Source organism: Coturnix japonica, chromosome 16, assembly GCF_054131305.1.
Source record: "Coturnix japonica strain WE chromosome 16, WE-NBRP24, whole genome shotgun sequence".
Classification (NCBI taxonomy): domain Eukaryota; kingdom Metazoa; phylum Chordata; class Aves; order Galliformes; family Phasianidae; genus Coturnix; species Coturnix japonica.
In genome coordinates, this window is record NC_140678.1 from 2,474,166 (window position 1) to 2,489,229 (window position 15,064).

At 61.7% G+C, this 15,064-nt stretch overlaps 3 protein-coding genes across 3 annotated transcripts; 2 read left to right on the plus strand and 1 right to left on the minus strand.

Moving 5' to 3' along the window:
• Window positions 1-1,735: 1,735 nt before the first annotated feature.
• On the minus strand, window positions 1,736-4,731 carry GADD45B (growth arrest and DNA damage inducible beta). Its single transcript, XM_085517744.1, has 4 exons — window positions 4,511-4,731; window positions 3,745-3,846; window positions 3,241-3,454; window positions 1,736-2,336 (listed from the first exon to the last, which is right to left on the minus strand). The coding sequence occupies exons 1-4, from the start codon at window positions 4,546-4,548 to the stop codon at window positions 2,223-2,225; spliced, it is 468 nt and encodes a 155-aa protein (XP_085373870.1). The 5' UTR covers window positions 4,549-4,731; the 3' UTR covers window positions 1,736-2,222.
• Window positions 4,732-5,667: 936 nt separating this feature from the next.
• LOC107325477 (cocaine- and amphetamine-regulated transcript protein-like) lies at window positions 5,668-6,833 on the plus strand. Its single transcript, XM_015886380.3, has 3 exons — window positions 5,668-6,064; window positions 6,302-6,421; window positions 6,509-6,833. Exons 1-3 carry the CDS (start codon window positions 5,726-5,728, stop codon window positions 6,614-6,616), a joined length of 567 nt encoding a protein of 188 aa, XP_015741866.1. The 5' UTR covers window positions 5,668-5,725; the 3' UTR covers window positions 6,617-6,833.
• A 315-nt stretch (window positions 6,834-7,148) lies between these two features.
• Window positions 7,149-15,022, plus strand: MAP1S (microtubule associated protein 1S). Its single transcript, XM_015886274.3, has 7 exons — window positions 7,149-7,304; window positions 8,547-8,648; window positions 9,528-9,610; window positions 9,700-9,840; window positions 10,149-13,266; window positions 13,344-13,561; window positions 13,717-15,022. Exons 1-7 carry the CDS (start codon window positions 7,169-7,171, stop codon window positions 13,870-13,872), a joined length of 3,954 nt encoding a protein of 1,317 aa, XP_015741760.1. The 5' UTR covers window positions 7,149-7,168; the 3' UTR covers window positions 13,873-15,022.
• Window positions 15,023-15,064: the final 42 nt, after the last annotated feature.

Consider the following 15,064-nt stretch of genomic DNA (forward strand, 5'->3'; position numbering starts at 1 on the left):
AGGGATTTGGGAGGGAAATGGGATGGGGATGGGGATGGGGTGGGAGTGGGATGGGGTGGGATGGGATGGGATGGGATGGGATGGGATGGGATGGGATGGGATGGGATGGGATGGGATGGGATGGGATGAGATGGGGACTTGCGGGGGGGAAATGGGATGGGGATGGGATGTTTATGGGTTGATATGGGATGGAGTTGGGGATGGGATGGGGATTGGGGGAGGAAAATGGGATGTAGATGGGATGTTTGTGGGATGGAGATGAGGATGGGATGGGATGATATGGGATGATATGGGATGATATGGGATAGAGGTGGGGGTGGTATGGGATGGGGACTGGGGGGGGGAAATGGGATAGGGATGGGATGGGATGGGATGGGATGGGATGGGATGGGATGGGATGGGATGGGGGAGGGCTGGGGGTCGGATAGGTCTGGGGCTGTGGGTGGTGGACCCCAAGGAGAAGCTCCGGGGGCGGCACCTCCTGCTCTCGGTTCATCCCTCGGGGTGGGTTCTCATCCCGGTCCGGGTTGGGGGCTGCTTCCTCCCCCCCCCCTCATTCCCGTCACTGTGACCCGTCTGTGGGGGGGGGGGTTTGTTCCATTCTCTACTTTCCTGGACGGCGGCCGCACCTCGGGGAGCTGCAGCTGCCGCCGCGTTCCTGGGATGGCTGAGATGCTTCAGCCGAGCCCACACAGCGCCGGGGGGGGGAGAGAAGGGAGAGAAAGGGGATAAAGGGGGGGGGGGATATGGAGCCCTCAGCCTCCCCATTGCCGTCAGCTGCGGCTCCGGGCCTCAGTTTCCCCACCGCATCCCGGAGCTGCGGGTCCCCCCCCATCCCCATCCCCATCCCCCCCCTTGTAGTGACTCAGCGGTGACGATGGGCTTTAAGAACTTAAGGGGGGGGGTCACCGGGACTCCTCGTGGCGCTGAGTCAGCGCTGCGATGAGTTTGGGGGGGGTCTTCAGCCCCTTTATACCCCCCCAACCTGCTGTAATGTGGGTCAGCTCGTATAGGACGAGGAGGGCAACGGCCCCATTGCAGGGACGCCGTGTCCCTGTGTGCACAGCTGGGGTCGGGTGTGTGTGCACACACGTCAGCTGCACACGTGCATGGTCCACATGCATCGCTATGGTGCATGCATTGCTATGGTGCATGCATTGCATGCCTGAGCAGCTGCAGCTCCACTTAATGCCTTAGTTCCCCCAGCATAGAGGTGTGTCCCCCCCCCAAACCCCCCCCCATAAGCAGGGCAATGGGGGCTGCCAATGCAATGGAGGGGGTGGGACCCCCCTTCTCTTATAGCCCCAAGGCTGCAGGAAGGAGTGATGAAGGGGGGGGGGGGATTCCAGGTGGGAGGGCTGTGTGGGTGGGGGGATCCCTTAAGGCACTTCTGTATGGGATTTCCCAGCTCTGCGTTGTGGTTGGGAACCCCCCCACCTCAAAACCACCGGGGGGGGGGGTGGGTTGGAATGAGAGGGCAATGGGGCCACCCACACCCATAGGGTGGCACCCAAACCCATAAGGTGACATGGACGGTGATGGGGGGGGGGGGGCACCCATAGGGTGACATGGATGGTGATGGGGGGGGGGGGGGGGGGGCCCATCCATAGGGTGCCATGGAGGGTGATGGGGGGGGCATCCATAGGGTGCCATGGAGGGTGATAGGGGGGGGCTCACCCATAGGGTGCCATGGAAGGGGGTTTGGGGGGGGTAGGGAAGGGATGGACACAGAGCAGCGAGCTTAGAAAATTTATTGGGACAACCCCCCCCCCCCCCCCAAAAAAAAAGCCCCAAGTTTGTTCTGCAGTCAGTCCAAGAATAGAGTCATAGAGTCTGTGGTGGGTTGGGGTTCAGCTCAGGATCTTCCCCTTCTTGGCTCAAGTGCAAAAAGAAATCAAAGCAGCCAAACCCAGCGTGGCGCCTCCATCCACATCCAGCACCAGGACGACATCGGGCTCAATCCGTTCCTCCTCCATCACCAAAAGGCACCGAGTGCTCCATGGGCGCTCACAGGGACCCCAAAGGGACCCCCCCACCCCAAAACAGGACCTTGTGCGCCCCACGGCCGCCCAGGGCTCAGCCCCATAAGCTGTGCCCATGCTGTGCCAGGCGCTGCTCTCCCTCCATCCCCTCTGGTTGCTCAGGTATATCCATCTCTGTGCTCAGGGTGCTGGGGTGGCTCCGTGCTGCCCTCAGCTCTGCTCTCCAGCTCCATGCTGAGCTCAACGCTCCTGCAGCCTGACCACGGGAACCCATTGGTTGCGATCCCGGCTCTCGGTGCAGTATTTGGCCACCTCTGCTAAGCCGTGGCTCTGCCAGGCGTCTGCATGGGGCATCTGGGGGGGGAGAGAACAGAGATGGGATTAATGCATGCAGATGGGATGGGGGGTATAGGGATGGCACAGTGCGTGGCTATGGGGTTGGGGGCACCACCATGGCATGGGGACAGCAGATATGGATGGTGATGGTATTATGGCACTGTGACAGCAGGGTGGGACATGGTGCTGTTATGGCACAAGGGCACAGCAATGCATTGGCATGGCACAGTGATGGCATAGCATAAGGATGGAGATGGCATTATAGCACTATATGACCCCATTATGGGACCATTATGGCACAGTCATGGCACCATGGCATAGCAGTGGCATTGGCTTGGCACAATGATTCCTTGGCACAGTAATGGCACAGCACAAGGATGGTGATGGCATTATGGTACTGTAATACCAGGATGGGGCATGGCACAATGGCACAGCAATGCCTTGGCACAAGGATGGCACAGCATAAGGATGGAGATGGCATTATAGCACTATATGACCCCATTATGGGACCGTTATGGCACAGCAAAGGCACTGGCATGGCACAGTGATACCATGGCACAAGGATGGGGATGGCATTATGGCATTGTAATACCAGGATGGGACATGGCACCATGGCACAGCAATGCCTTGGCACAAGGCACAGTGATGCCATTATGACACTATAACACCCCAATGGGACACAGCCCAGCAATGACCCCATCACAGCACAACATCCATCCCATGGCACAGTGATAGCATGGCATTAAGCCACACCGACCCCACAATAGGACTCAGCATCATCTCCATCCCATCATACAAGCACAATGACATCAGCCTGGCACAACGATGGCACCAACACAACCAGCAGCCGGTGCCACTCGTGTCTCTCATCCCCACCCCCATCTGACTCAGTGCAGCCCCACGTCATCACCGTGTAACTCACCGTGACCAGCAGACAATGCAGATCCCGAGGTTCGGCTCCCGGTGCCGGTTCTCCCAGCACAGCCGCCAGGCGCCTCATCCCGGCTACACGCACGATATGGATGTCGTTATCACAACAAAACGCCTGGATCAGCGTGAAATGGATCTGAAGGGCGATATCACCTTCGTCCTCTTCGTCCGTGGCCAACACGCACAGCACCACGCTGTCAGGGTCCCTATATGGATAATTGAGGGGGGGGGTGTCACAATGGTGTAGGTGATACAGCCCCCTTTGAGCTCAGTGAGGGTGGGGGCTGCTGTATATATAGTCACCCCCCCAGGTTCCAAATTAACCCCCCTCCTCACATTGATCTACCACCCCACAGCCCCCACGTGCCCCCAGACACCCCATTGCCGGCAGCAAACAGGCCGAACCCCCCACCCAAAAACGGACCCCCCAGACCCTCCCACCCCCAAACGAACCCCCTGGACCCCCCCCAAATTGACACCCCCCCCCTGCACTCACGCGTTCAGCAGCTTCGCGGCCTCATAGACCCCCACGCTGAGCCGAGCGCTGCGCTGCGCCGCCGCCAACAGCCGCTCCACCGCCGCTCCGACAGCGCGCATCCTGCGGGGCACAACGCCATCAGTGCGGGGCTCAATAGGGCCAAAAACCCCGCATCCCACCCCATTACACCCCATTACATCCTGCGGGGCACAACGCCATCAGTGCGGGGCTCAATAGGGCAGGAAACCCCGCATCCCACCCCATTACACCCCATTACATCCTGCGGGGCACAACGCCATCAATGCGGGGCTCAATAGGGCAGGAAACCCCGCATCCCACCCCATTACACCCCATTAAATCCTGCGGGGCACAACGCGATCAATGCGGGGCTCAATAGGGCAGGAAACCCCACATCCCATCCCATTACATCCCATTATACCCCATCCTACCCCATTATACCCCATCCCATCCCACCCCATTACATCCTGCGGGGCACAACGCCATCAATACGGGGCTCAATAGAGTCAGAAACCCCGCATCCCACCCCATTACATCCCATTACACCCCATCCCACCCCATTACGTCCTGCGGGGCACAACGCCATCAATGTGGGGCTCAATAGGGCCAGAAACCCCGCATCCCATCCCATTACATCCCATTATACCCCATTACACCCCATCCTACCCCATTATACCCCATCCCATCCCACCCCATTACACCCCATTACAGTGAGGGGCTCAGCAGGGCAGGAAGCCCCTTATCCCACCCCATCCCCTATACCCACCTCGGGCTATCGCACGGCAGCAGCTCCTCCAATGTCATATCGCGATATAATCCAAAGGACGGCACAGAAGCCCGACGACAGTTAATCCGAGCGGCGGGGCCGCCGCAGTCACAGCGTCCCAGTCGCGATATCTTCAATAGCGATCCCTCCAGTCGCGATATCTCCCTCCTCGTTCTCCTCTATCGCGATATCCCCGCTCCCTTCAGCTCCACGATCGCTCTGAGCCGCCCCTCGCTCCGCCGCCTCCTTTTATACCCCGCCGTGGCGCGCCCCCGCCCCCCTCTCTTCCTATTGGCTGAACGCTGAATGGAAAAGCGCGGGGATTGGTGCGTGGCGCGAAAATCCCACGTGGGGCGCGCGTGGGAGCGGGGAAACCCCCGCCCCGAAACTACCCCCCCCCCCCAATTAATCACCCCCTCCCCCCATTAATCACCCCCTCCCCCCATTCATCTCCCCCCCGTCCCCATTCATTTCCCCCCCCAGGTGCTGTTCGCAGCCATGCAATGATATGGGGACACGTTGTGATGCCGGGGGTCTCTCCGTGTTATTTAGGGGGGGGGATTTGGGGGTCGCCCACCCGCCCACTCTGCGCATTGAGCGCCCCCTGGTGGCCGGAGTTGTGTCAGTCCTCCAGCGCTGCCCGCCGGTAGGGGGCGCTCTACCCACAACTCGCTGCTTCCGCGATGCACGATGGGAAATGGAGGCGAAGCTCGCAGCCACTTCCGCTTTGAGGGCGGGGGAGAACTGCGTTACCCAGAATGCACCGCGTGACGAGGAGAGGGGGCGGGGCTTGGAGTCACGTGTAGAGCGGCCAGGCCGCGGCCTCGGCTTAAGCAGCGTGGGGCTGGGGGGGGGGGGGCTGTAATGTGGGACCCCTCCCCTTATTGAGCTTCAGATGGAGCCCCACACTCATAGGGGGGCATGGGGGGGCTTGGAGGGACCTGTCAGCTCAATACAGCCCTGATGTGGGGTAGGGATGGGGGGCTTTGAAGCCTTGGGGGGGGGCAAAGCAGTGCCCATTTGGGGGTCCTGAGGCTGCAGCCATTGGCATTAAGGAGGAGGAGGAGGAGGAGGGGGGGGGGGGGTCGTTCCTGCCTCCTCCTGCCCCCCCGCCTCGAGGTGCAGCCCCCCCCCACCCTGTGCAGCCCCCCCCCCATAGCTGTGTTTGCTCAATGAATTGGCCCCCGGGCTGCACACAGCGCTGACGTCCATCCTATGGCTCATCCACATCCCAAGGGATGGCACCGCAGGGATGTCTCCCCTCGCTCAGCACAGTGTTGGGTTATTGTTGGGGGGGGGGGGACACAGCCCATAGACAGACTATGGGGTGAGGAGGGAGACCCTGCCTGCGTCAGTGGGTGTTTGCCCACCACCCACGGGCTGTTGAGGGGGGGGATAAAGGCAGCTGAGCCCCGCATTGTTGGGGATGGACGTTGGAAGATGGGCACTGCGTGGCTCTGCCTGCTCTGTGCAGCCAGCGCCGGCCTCGTCCCGCTGGGCAATGGGGGGGAACGAGGGCTGTGGGCAGCCCCACATCGTCAGGAGCCAGAGCTGGTAGGGGGCTGAGGGCTGGGGGCTGAGGGCTGGGGGCTGGGGGGGGGTCCCTGCTGTATGTACCCCTCATTGGGGGGACGTTGGCAGGGTTTTAAGGACGGGGGGGTCCGTGGTGTTGGAACCTGGGTGGTTTTTGGAGCTTATCTCATAGCTTGGGTTAGAAAAGGGCCATCCACGTGGGAATGGGGTGTGGGGATGAGCAGCTTTCACCTCTTTGTTCTCTCTCTGCCCATTGAGCTCCTGCCCCGAGGGGTCGATGCCAGAGGTGCCGGCGTTGAGGCGCTGCAGGAGGTGCTGGAGAAACTGCGACACAGGGAGATGCCACCGAGCACCAAGAAACCGGGCAGGGTCCCCTCGGTAGGGCCGGGGGGGTCTTTGGGGGGGTCTTTGGGGGGGGGGGGGCACCCAGGCCTGTTGCTGATAGTGACAGCTCTTATCTCACAGTGCCACCTCGGGGAGCCCTGTGCTGTGCGGGTGGGGGCTCGATTTGGGAAGCGTTGTAGCTGCCCCCCCGGCACCGTGTGCAACCTGTACATCCTGCATTGCTCCTAAGGGATGAGGACAACAAGGATGCTGCCGTCTATTGGGATGCTGCCGTCTATTGGGATGCTGCCGTCTATTGGGATGCTGCTGGGTTCATGCTGTGTTGTGTGATATGGGGGGGGGGGGCTATGGGTCTCAGCCCCCTCCCCACGTTGAGATCTGCTTCTCTCCGTTGATCTCAGTGCCTTCACCGATCCCTGGGGGTCGCATTAAACCACTTGGACCCTCTGCTACCGCCTGGCTCTGCTATTTGGGGGTTCAGTGATGCCATTGCAGGCTCTAAACCGAGCTGTGGGGGGGTGGGAGCAATAGGGATGCAATGGGGCCGTACCCAGCGCTATGATACACTGCAGTCTATGGTCCCAGAGCCGGGCCCCACCCGACGGCCCCACCCCGCCATCGCCCTTTTAAGCCCACCCCTCCCTCCACCCTCTCTCCCTTCACACCTCGCCCTCCCATTGGCCAGCGGTGACGTCAGTGGGCGTGGCTCGCCGGAGCTGACGCCAAAAAGTAGGCGTGGCTTAAAGGGGGCGGGCAGCGCGGCTGCGGGGGGCGCCGAAGATGGCGACGGCGGTGGCGGCGGCGGCTCCTCCCGGTCCGACCGTGGGGCCGCGCCGCTTCTCGCTGCTGGCGATCGTGGGTGGCGGATGTCACCGGCCGGGGCTGCTGGCGGCCGCCCTGCAGCAGCTGGAGCGAGGTGAGCCGTATATTGCATCCTATTGCGGCCCCATCGACGGGGCCCGGCCACATCAAAAGGCCTGAGGGGGGGGGAGGGGGAGTAAGGGGGGGGTCGTTGGGGCGGGGTCGTCGTGGGATGTGGGGGGAGCTGTGGGCACCGCCCCCCTCCATATGGATGCTCGGGGGAGGACGCAGCGCCAGCATCAATCAGTGCCTGCCCACCCCCGCGGTCCGCCCCCGTTCTCTTATATCTCCTATGTTGCCCCCACCTCCCCCATCTCCCCCATCTGCCCCATCTGCCCCATATCCTGGTGGTCTGCCCCATATCCCTGTGATCAGCCCCATAACCTGGTGATCAACCCCATATCCCTGTGATCAGCCCCATATCCTTGTGGTCTGCCCCATATCCTTGTGGTCTGCCCCATATCCTTGTGGTCTGCCCCATATCCTTGTGGTCTGCCCCATATCCTTGTGATCAGCCCCATATCCTTGTGGTCTGCCCCATATCCCTGTGATCAGCCCCATATTCTTGTGATCAGCCCCATATCCTGGTGATCAGCCCCATAACCTGGTGATCTGCCCCATATCCTTGTGATCTGCCCCCCCTCTTTTAGTCCCAGCCATCTGCCCCCACCTCCCATCCCTGGGGGCTGCTTTGTGTAGGAAGAGATGCTGGGGGGGGGTCTTAGCTCCTCCCTCATTGCCAGCCCAGAGCTGTGATACCTCAATGCCGGAGCAGCCCAACGCTGGGGACACCCATGTGTCACTATGGGGGGGGACCAAAGCCAATGGGGAACCATTAGAGAACGGCTCCAGCAGCTCTTTGTGCAACCCCACACTGCGGCTCATTGCGCCATCAGCAGCCGTTAGTGATGGTGGTGGCAGCCCTTCCCCCCCCTTCTTCCTCTTCCAAAGACCCCCTGAGAGATGGAGCTGCTCTATAGGTCCAATTAGTTGGAGCTGCAATGGGTTGGAGGCTTCCCTTCCCTTCTATGGCAGCTCTCACCCCGTTAATCCCATTCATTAGCACCGCCTTTGAGGAGGTGCTGGGAAGGCTCTGCCGTAGCCTCAGGGTTTGGGTTTGGGGTTGTGAGTCACATCATGGCATACAGAGCACACACCAGCAGTGCCACCATCACACCCAAGTCCCCACTCTATCCCCATTGATTGCAGTGGGGAATAGAGAGGGTGAGGAGTGGGGACAGTGGGGTTCTGTCGCCTGCTGTGTGTATGGGGACAGCAGGCAATGCCCATCCTGCAGGTATCCGCTCCTGGGACATCGACCTGACCTCCTGCAACCTGGATGAGCAGCTGAAGCTCTTTGTCTCCCGTCACTCCGCCACCTTCTCCAGCATCGTTAAAGGTACCGAGGTGACACTTAGAGCTGGGGACAGCACAGCAATGGGGCTGAGTGCCACGGTCCTTACCTGACCCCATGGCAGTGATTAATTCATGCGTCTCCAGAGGAGATGGGATGAGATGGGATGGGATGAGATGGGATGGGATGAGATGGGATGGGATGGGATGAGATGAGATGGGATGAGATGGGATGGGATGAGATGGGATGGGATGAGATGGGATGAGATGGGATGAGATGCTCTTTGCTACACAAGCATTTCGCTGCTTCTGGAAGCTGGATTTGGGGAGGAGGTGCTGACAGCCATCACAGCCATAGAGGCCAACATGGTGGTGGTGGTGAAGGGGCTTTATGTGTCTGTACCTTTATCTCAGCCATCCCTGGCTGCTGTTTGGGGCTGAGCCCCGTGATTCCCACGTGGGAAGCTGCTTCCTACACCAACAGCCACATTCATTCCTCCCCTTGAGGGTGGATGCTGGTGGGATTGTGTGGTCACTGTGGTGCCGGCGTGTCTCATCCCATGTGTGTTTGCAGCTCACCACCCCTTGGTGGGGCTGGGGTACCCCATGTCCACATTGTGTTTGGCTCCTGGGGGGGTGGGTGTTTGCTTGAAGCCAATGGAGATCCTCTGGGGGACCCGGCTGCTCCCTTTCCTGCCCCCCCTCCTGCAGCAGGAAGGAGATGGGAAGTGCAGCAGATCCCCTGCTGTCCCGGCTGGCAGCTGTCCCTCTTCCGTAGGGGAAGTGAACAGGTTCTATCCCCATCCTGGGCATGTCTATGTCACCCCCTGACCCACACACAGCCTGGGGTGGGGGGTATAGGGGGGTTGTCCTTATGATCCTGCCACGTTTGGGGAGGGATGGGTGGCAGCTGCTGTCCCTGCAGGTCAGCGGACCCTGCATCACCGCGGTGATGTGCTGGAGACCCTGGTGCTGCTCAACCCCTCCGACAAGTCGCTGTGTGATGAGGTGAGTGGGAAGGGGGGGGGGGGGGATGTAAAAGGTGTGTGAGGGGGAACAGGGGGGCAGCATCCTCACGTGTCCTCACGCCCCTGCAGCTGCGCAACCTCATCACGGATGTGTCGCAGCACAAGCTGCTGGTGTTTGCTGGGCCCTGCGTGGAGGAGACGGGAGAGTTGATGCTGCAGACCGGCTGCTTCTCGCTGCGGGACTTCATCCAGATCTTCACTGACAAGGAGGTGAGGGGCCGGGCTGTAGGGGGGGGGCACTGTCTGCTCACGTCTGCGGTGTCTCGGCTGAGCGAGCGGAGCTGTCTGTGCTGTGGGCGCATCCCTCCCTCTGCAGCATGAGGCTGGTGGGAGGGTGGCTGCTTTCTGAATCCCAATAAAGGAGACTGGGGGACACAGTTATAGCTGGGAGTGAGGCAGGGCTGAGTGAAGGCCCAGAGATTGCGTGGTGTGTGTTGGGGAGGGAGCTGCCCTATACAGAGGGACCCTGGGTGCTGCCTGGTGTGAGCAGGGCCCTGCCTGAAGCTCTCCCCTCACAGGTTGGGGAGATCCTGAGCTCCGCAGACCCTTCAGCCAAAGCCAGGCTGACCATCAGCTGCCCTGACTTTGGGGAGTGGAAGGACTCGGGCTTGGACCATCACAACCTGCAGGACTTCATTGAGCTGCGCTACAACCCAGGCTGCATCCTGCCTGAGATGGAAGGGCTGGAGGAGTTCATGGAGTACCTCTCGGAGTCATTGGAGCCCCAGTCCCCCTTCGACCTCCTGGAGCCCCCCACCATGGTGGGTTTCCTCAAGCTCTCCAAGCCCTGCTGCTACATCTTCCCAGGTGGGAGAGGGGACTCTGCTTTCTTTGCCGTTAATGGCTTCAACGTGCTGGTGAACGGCGGCTCCAACCCCAAATCATCCTTCTGGAAGCTGGTGAGGCACCTGGACCGCATCGACTCCATCCTGGTGACGCACGCGGGCACCGACAGCCTGCCTGGCATCAACAGCCTCCTGCAGAGGAAGCTGGCTGAGCTGGAAGAGGAGCCAGCATCACAGGGCTCACAAGGCAACGGCGATTGGGCCCGTAACCTCATCTCCCCAGAGCTGGGTGTCGTCTTCCTCAATGCCTCCGAGAAGCTGAAGGCCATCGAGGGCAACTCGCGGGTGCTGAAGAGCTGTGATGAAGCTGCATTGACGCTGCATTATTTGGAGAAGCTGGGCATCCACCCCAACCCGTTGGCACGGGATAGCAGCCCCCGCGTGGAGCCCACCGTCCTCTTCCAGAAGATGGGAGTCGGGCGGTTGGATATGTATGTGTTGAACCCAGTGAAGGGCACCAAGGAGCTGGAGTTCCTCCTGCAGCACTGGTCGGGGAATGGGTACCCTGAGGAGCAGGAGCTGCCATTGCAATGCCTGACCTCTGTGTGTGCCCTGCTGGTCTGGCACCCCGTCAACCCCGCTGAGAAGATCATCCGTGTTCTCTTCCCTGGCTGCACACCCCAGGCGCGTATCCTGGAGGGGCTGGAGAAGGTGAAGCACCTGGAGTTCCTCAAGCAGCCCGTGGTCACCAAGAATGACTTGAAGGGACCTCAACCTGACAAGCAGCTGAAGCAGAGGAGGACGGAGAGCAAGGAGAGTTTGGCGTCTGCCTCCAAGCTCAGCCTGGTGGACGCCGGGGTACCCAAGGAGAAGGCTTTGAAAACGGTGGAGAGGAAGGAGGTGAAGGTGGGGACCAAGGAGAAGCCAAAGGCGCTGGGGGAGGTGGCCAGAGCAGGGTCAGAGGAGGAGAGGGCCAAACTTGCCAAGCAGGACTCCTCTGTGGAGAAGCTGAAGGTGGAGGCAAAGCCAAAGGTGAGCAAGGAGAAAGCGGTGCCCAAGAAAGATCCTGTGCCCCGCAAGGAGGAGAAGAAACCATTGAAGAAGGAGGAGAGCGCCGAAGGGAAGCTGGAACCAAAGAAGGAGGTGAAGGCTGTGAAGAAGGACGTGAAGGCAGAGACGCTGCGGAAGGACACGAAGGACAGCAAGGCTGAGCCCAAGGCTGCTGCAAAGCCCCCAGCACGGAAAACGCCGGTGCCCGATGCCCGCAAACCGCTGGTCAAAGCTGGGAGCATCAAGAGAACCACCCTGAAGAAGGAGCCAGAGAAACCCAAGGCCAAAGGCAGCAAGGAGCCAGGTGGCAAGAAGGAGCCGGGGCCGACGGAGGGCTCCAAGCCTTCCTCCCCTGAAGACATGGCGCTGGATGCTGAGGGGAGGAGGAAGAAGGAGGAGTCGCCGGATGAAGGCATCACCACGGCTGAGAGCGAGCTGGAGCCATCGCCGATGGAGAACGGAGGGGCCGGGAGGGGCTCAGAGCCCAGCTGTGTGGAGAACGGCATGGAGGACCCCGAGAGCCCCCAACGCTTCCGTTACCCCGAGGGCAGCCCCTGGAGGGCTGTTGGACCCCCATCCCCATTGGCAAAGACCCCCAGGAGCGAGCGCAGCGTCAACTTTGACCTGACACCCACCGGGCTGCTGCCCCCCGGCCCCGAAGGCAGCGAGGATCCCTGCGGCAGCTCCGAGGAGAAGACCCTGGAGATGATGTCCCCGGGCAGCTCGGGGCCCGCCAGCGCCGGGCACACTCCGTTCCATCAGTCCCCGGTGGAGGATGGCGGTGAGGATCCGGGTGCCAACACGCAGCCCAACCCTTGGGCACCTAACAGAGCCCCGCAGGACGGCAGTGAGAAGCAGGCAGGCTGCCTGTCCCTCAGCCCCTTCAAGGACGACGTCCCCGACGTGTCCCCCACCATCACCACCCCGTCGCTGCCGGCCGAGGTGGGCTCCCCTCACTCCACCGAGGTGGACGAGTCGCTGTCGGTGTCTTTTGAGCAGGTTCTGCCACCGGTCAATGAGTCCCCGCAGGAGGAGAGCATGCGGCCCCGCGCCACGCCAGAGCCTGACCCTGCCAAGGGTGGGGGGCTGTCGCTGCCATTGAGACCTTGCCACCACCCGCACCCCCCCCCAGCTCCACGCCACGGCCGCCGCTCCGATTCACCCCACGACGTGGACCTGTGCTTGGTGTCCCCCTGTGAGTTTGAGCACCCCAAAGCCGGCCGCTCACCCGCCGTCAGCCCCCGCGACCTGTCGGACAGCGACCCCTCCCAGGAGCTGCAGCCCCCAGCCCCACATCGCGGCCGGCCCCCCCCGCAGCCTGTGGGTGAGACCCCCCCCACCTCGGTCAGCGAGTCGCTGCCCACCCTCTCTGACTCCGACGTGCCCCCCGCCACTGAGGACTGCCCCTCTCTGCTGGCTGATGGGTTGGAGTCAGACGAGGACTCGGAGCAGCCTCACCGTGGCCCACCCAGAGCCCGTGACCCACTGCCAGCCCCCATGAAGGACCCCTGCCCCCTCCCCGCCCAGCCCGGCATCTGCATGGTGGACCCCGAGGCGCTGCCCAAGAAGGAGCCCCCCCTTGGCAAGGCCAAGCGCACCACATCCCGTGTGGGCACAGCACCCACCGCCCCCAAACCCGACGGCCCTAAATCAGCCAGCCTGGCCCCCAAGGGCAAGGGGCCCACAGGGGACAAGGCCCGGCTGCCCCCCAGCGACAAGAAGGGCCCCCCCAGTGGCACAGGGACCATGCGCAGCGCTGGATTCAAAGCACCAATGGGAGCCGGACGGGCATCCCCTGCAGGTATGGGGCTGGGAGTGTGGGGTGGGGGTGGGATAAGGGAAGGGGCCACCCCCAGCATCACCTCTCCATCCCCACAGGCTCGAGGGCTGCAGCCCCCCAGGGCCCCCCGGTGTACGTGGACCTGGCCTACCTGCCTGGATCTTGGAGCGCCCGTACGGTGGATGAGGAATTCTTCCGCCGCGTCCGTTCCCTTTGCTACGTGGTGAGCGGCGACGACCACCTGAAGGAGGGGGTCCTGAGGCCCATCCTGGATGCGCTGCTGGCTGGCAAGCACCAGTGGGGCACCGACACTCAGGTAAGACCCCCCCAGACCCCCCCCAGTAGATAGGAAACACATGGGATGAAGCCCCAAATAGACGGGGAACACATGGGACCTTCCCCTTCGTGTTCCCCATGGGGTGCTGCTCTGGGGGTCGTGGTGGTGACGTGCTGCTGTTGTTGCCCCCCCAGGTGACGTTGATCCCCACCTTTGATTCACTGGTGATGCACGAGTGGTACCAGGAGACCCACGAGAGGCAGCAGGAGTTGGGCATCACGGTGCTGGGCAGCAACAGCACGGTGGCCATGCAGGATGAGACCTTCCCTGCCTGCAAGGTGGAGTTCTGAGCAGGATGGGGGGGAGGGCTTCATCCCCACCCTCTTCCTCCTCTGCACACCCCTTCCATCCCTGCATGGGGACTGGAGGTTGCTGTGCATTGGAGGGGAGGGATGGGGGTCCTGCCCACCCTCTCCATCCTGGCTTGAGGGGCTGGGGGTCCCACAGCACCCACACATGCTACACGCTGCCACTCTGCACCCAGGGATGGGGGGCTGGGTGTGGGGCTCGAGCCACACTCAATCAAACAGGGTAGAATGTTTTTTGTCTCTTGCTGTCCCTATCCTCACCCCTACCCCCCCCCCACCACCCTGATAAGCCACTACTGCCCCCCACCCCGGGGTACCAACAGCCCCAACCTTTAGGCTGCTGAGGGTGCCAAGCTCCTTTATGGCACCCCATGGCTGTGGGGCTGCGTTGGCTGCCCCTATGGCACTACAGCACAGCTTGATCACCACCCCCTGTGCACACACTGCCACACACTGCAGGTGGGGGGGGGCAGGGGCTTGGCTGCACCATCCTCCCCCCCCCTTCCACTATGCCCTCATCTATGACATGAAGGACAAATCCCCCCCCCCAAGTCTGTGTCCCCTCTTGTCCCCATGCAGTGTGAGCTGAGCACTGGCAGCTCATGGCACTGGTGGCAAATCCCTGCCTGCAGTGGGTTGGGGGGGTTCAGAACCCCCCCCCCCCCCATATCCCTGCAGTGCTGGAAGGCTGTGAAGGAACCCAATGCCATGTGCTGGTATTAAGGGGAGATTTGGGGGTGATGGGGGGGGGATAAGAATGTGTGCCCCCCCCGCCCACCCTCCAGCCCTACATAGAGGGCAAACACTAACATGGGGGGGGGGGTGTTGGGGTGAGGGGGGTGGGGGGGGCTCCTCTATGGCTCTTTTTGTAATGACTTTTTAAGAAAAAGAAACTGAAAAAAAAAGAAGGGGGGGGAAAAAAAAGGTAAAGAAAAAGCTGAGCAACCCCAGCACGGTCCTGAGGGTCGTTATTTATCACTGTTGGGGGGGGTGTCAACGTGAGCCCCCCCCCTCCATATTATCCCCTTATGGACTTGGGGCTGTTGTGTTGTTTGTCTGGGGGGGGTGAATGGCCCCACTGCGGTGCTGTATTGGATGGATCAGAAATGAGCATTAAATAGAGGAGAGCGCCGGGCTGCTGCTGCGTGCATCGTGGGGGGGGGGGGGGGGTGTT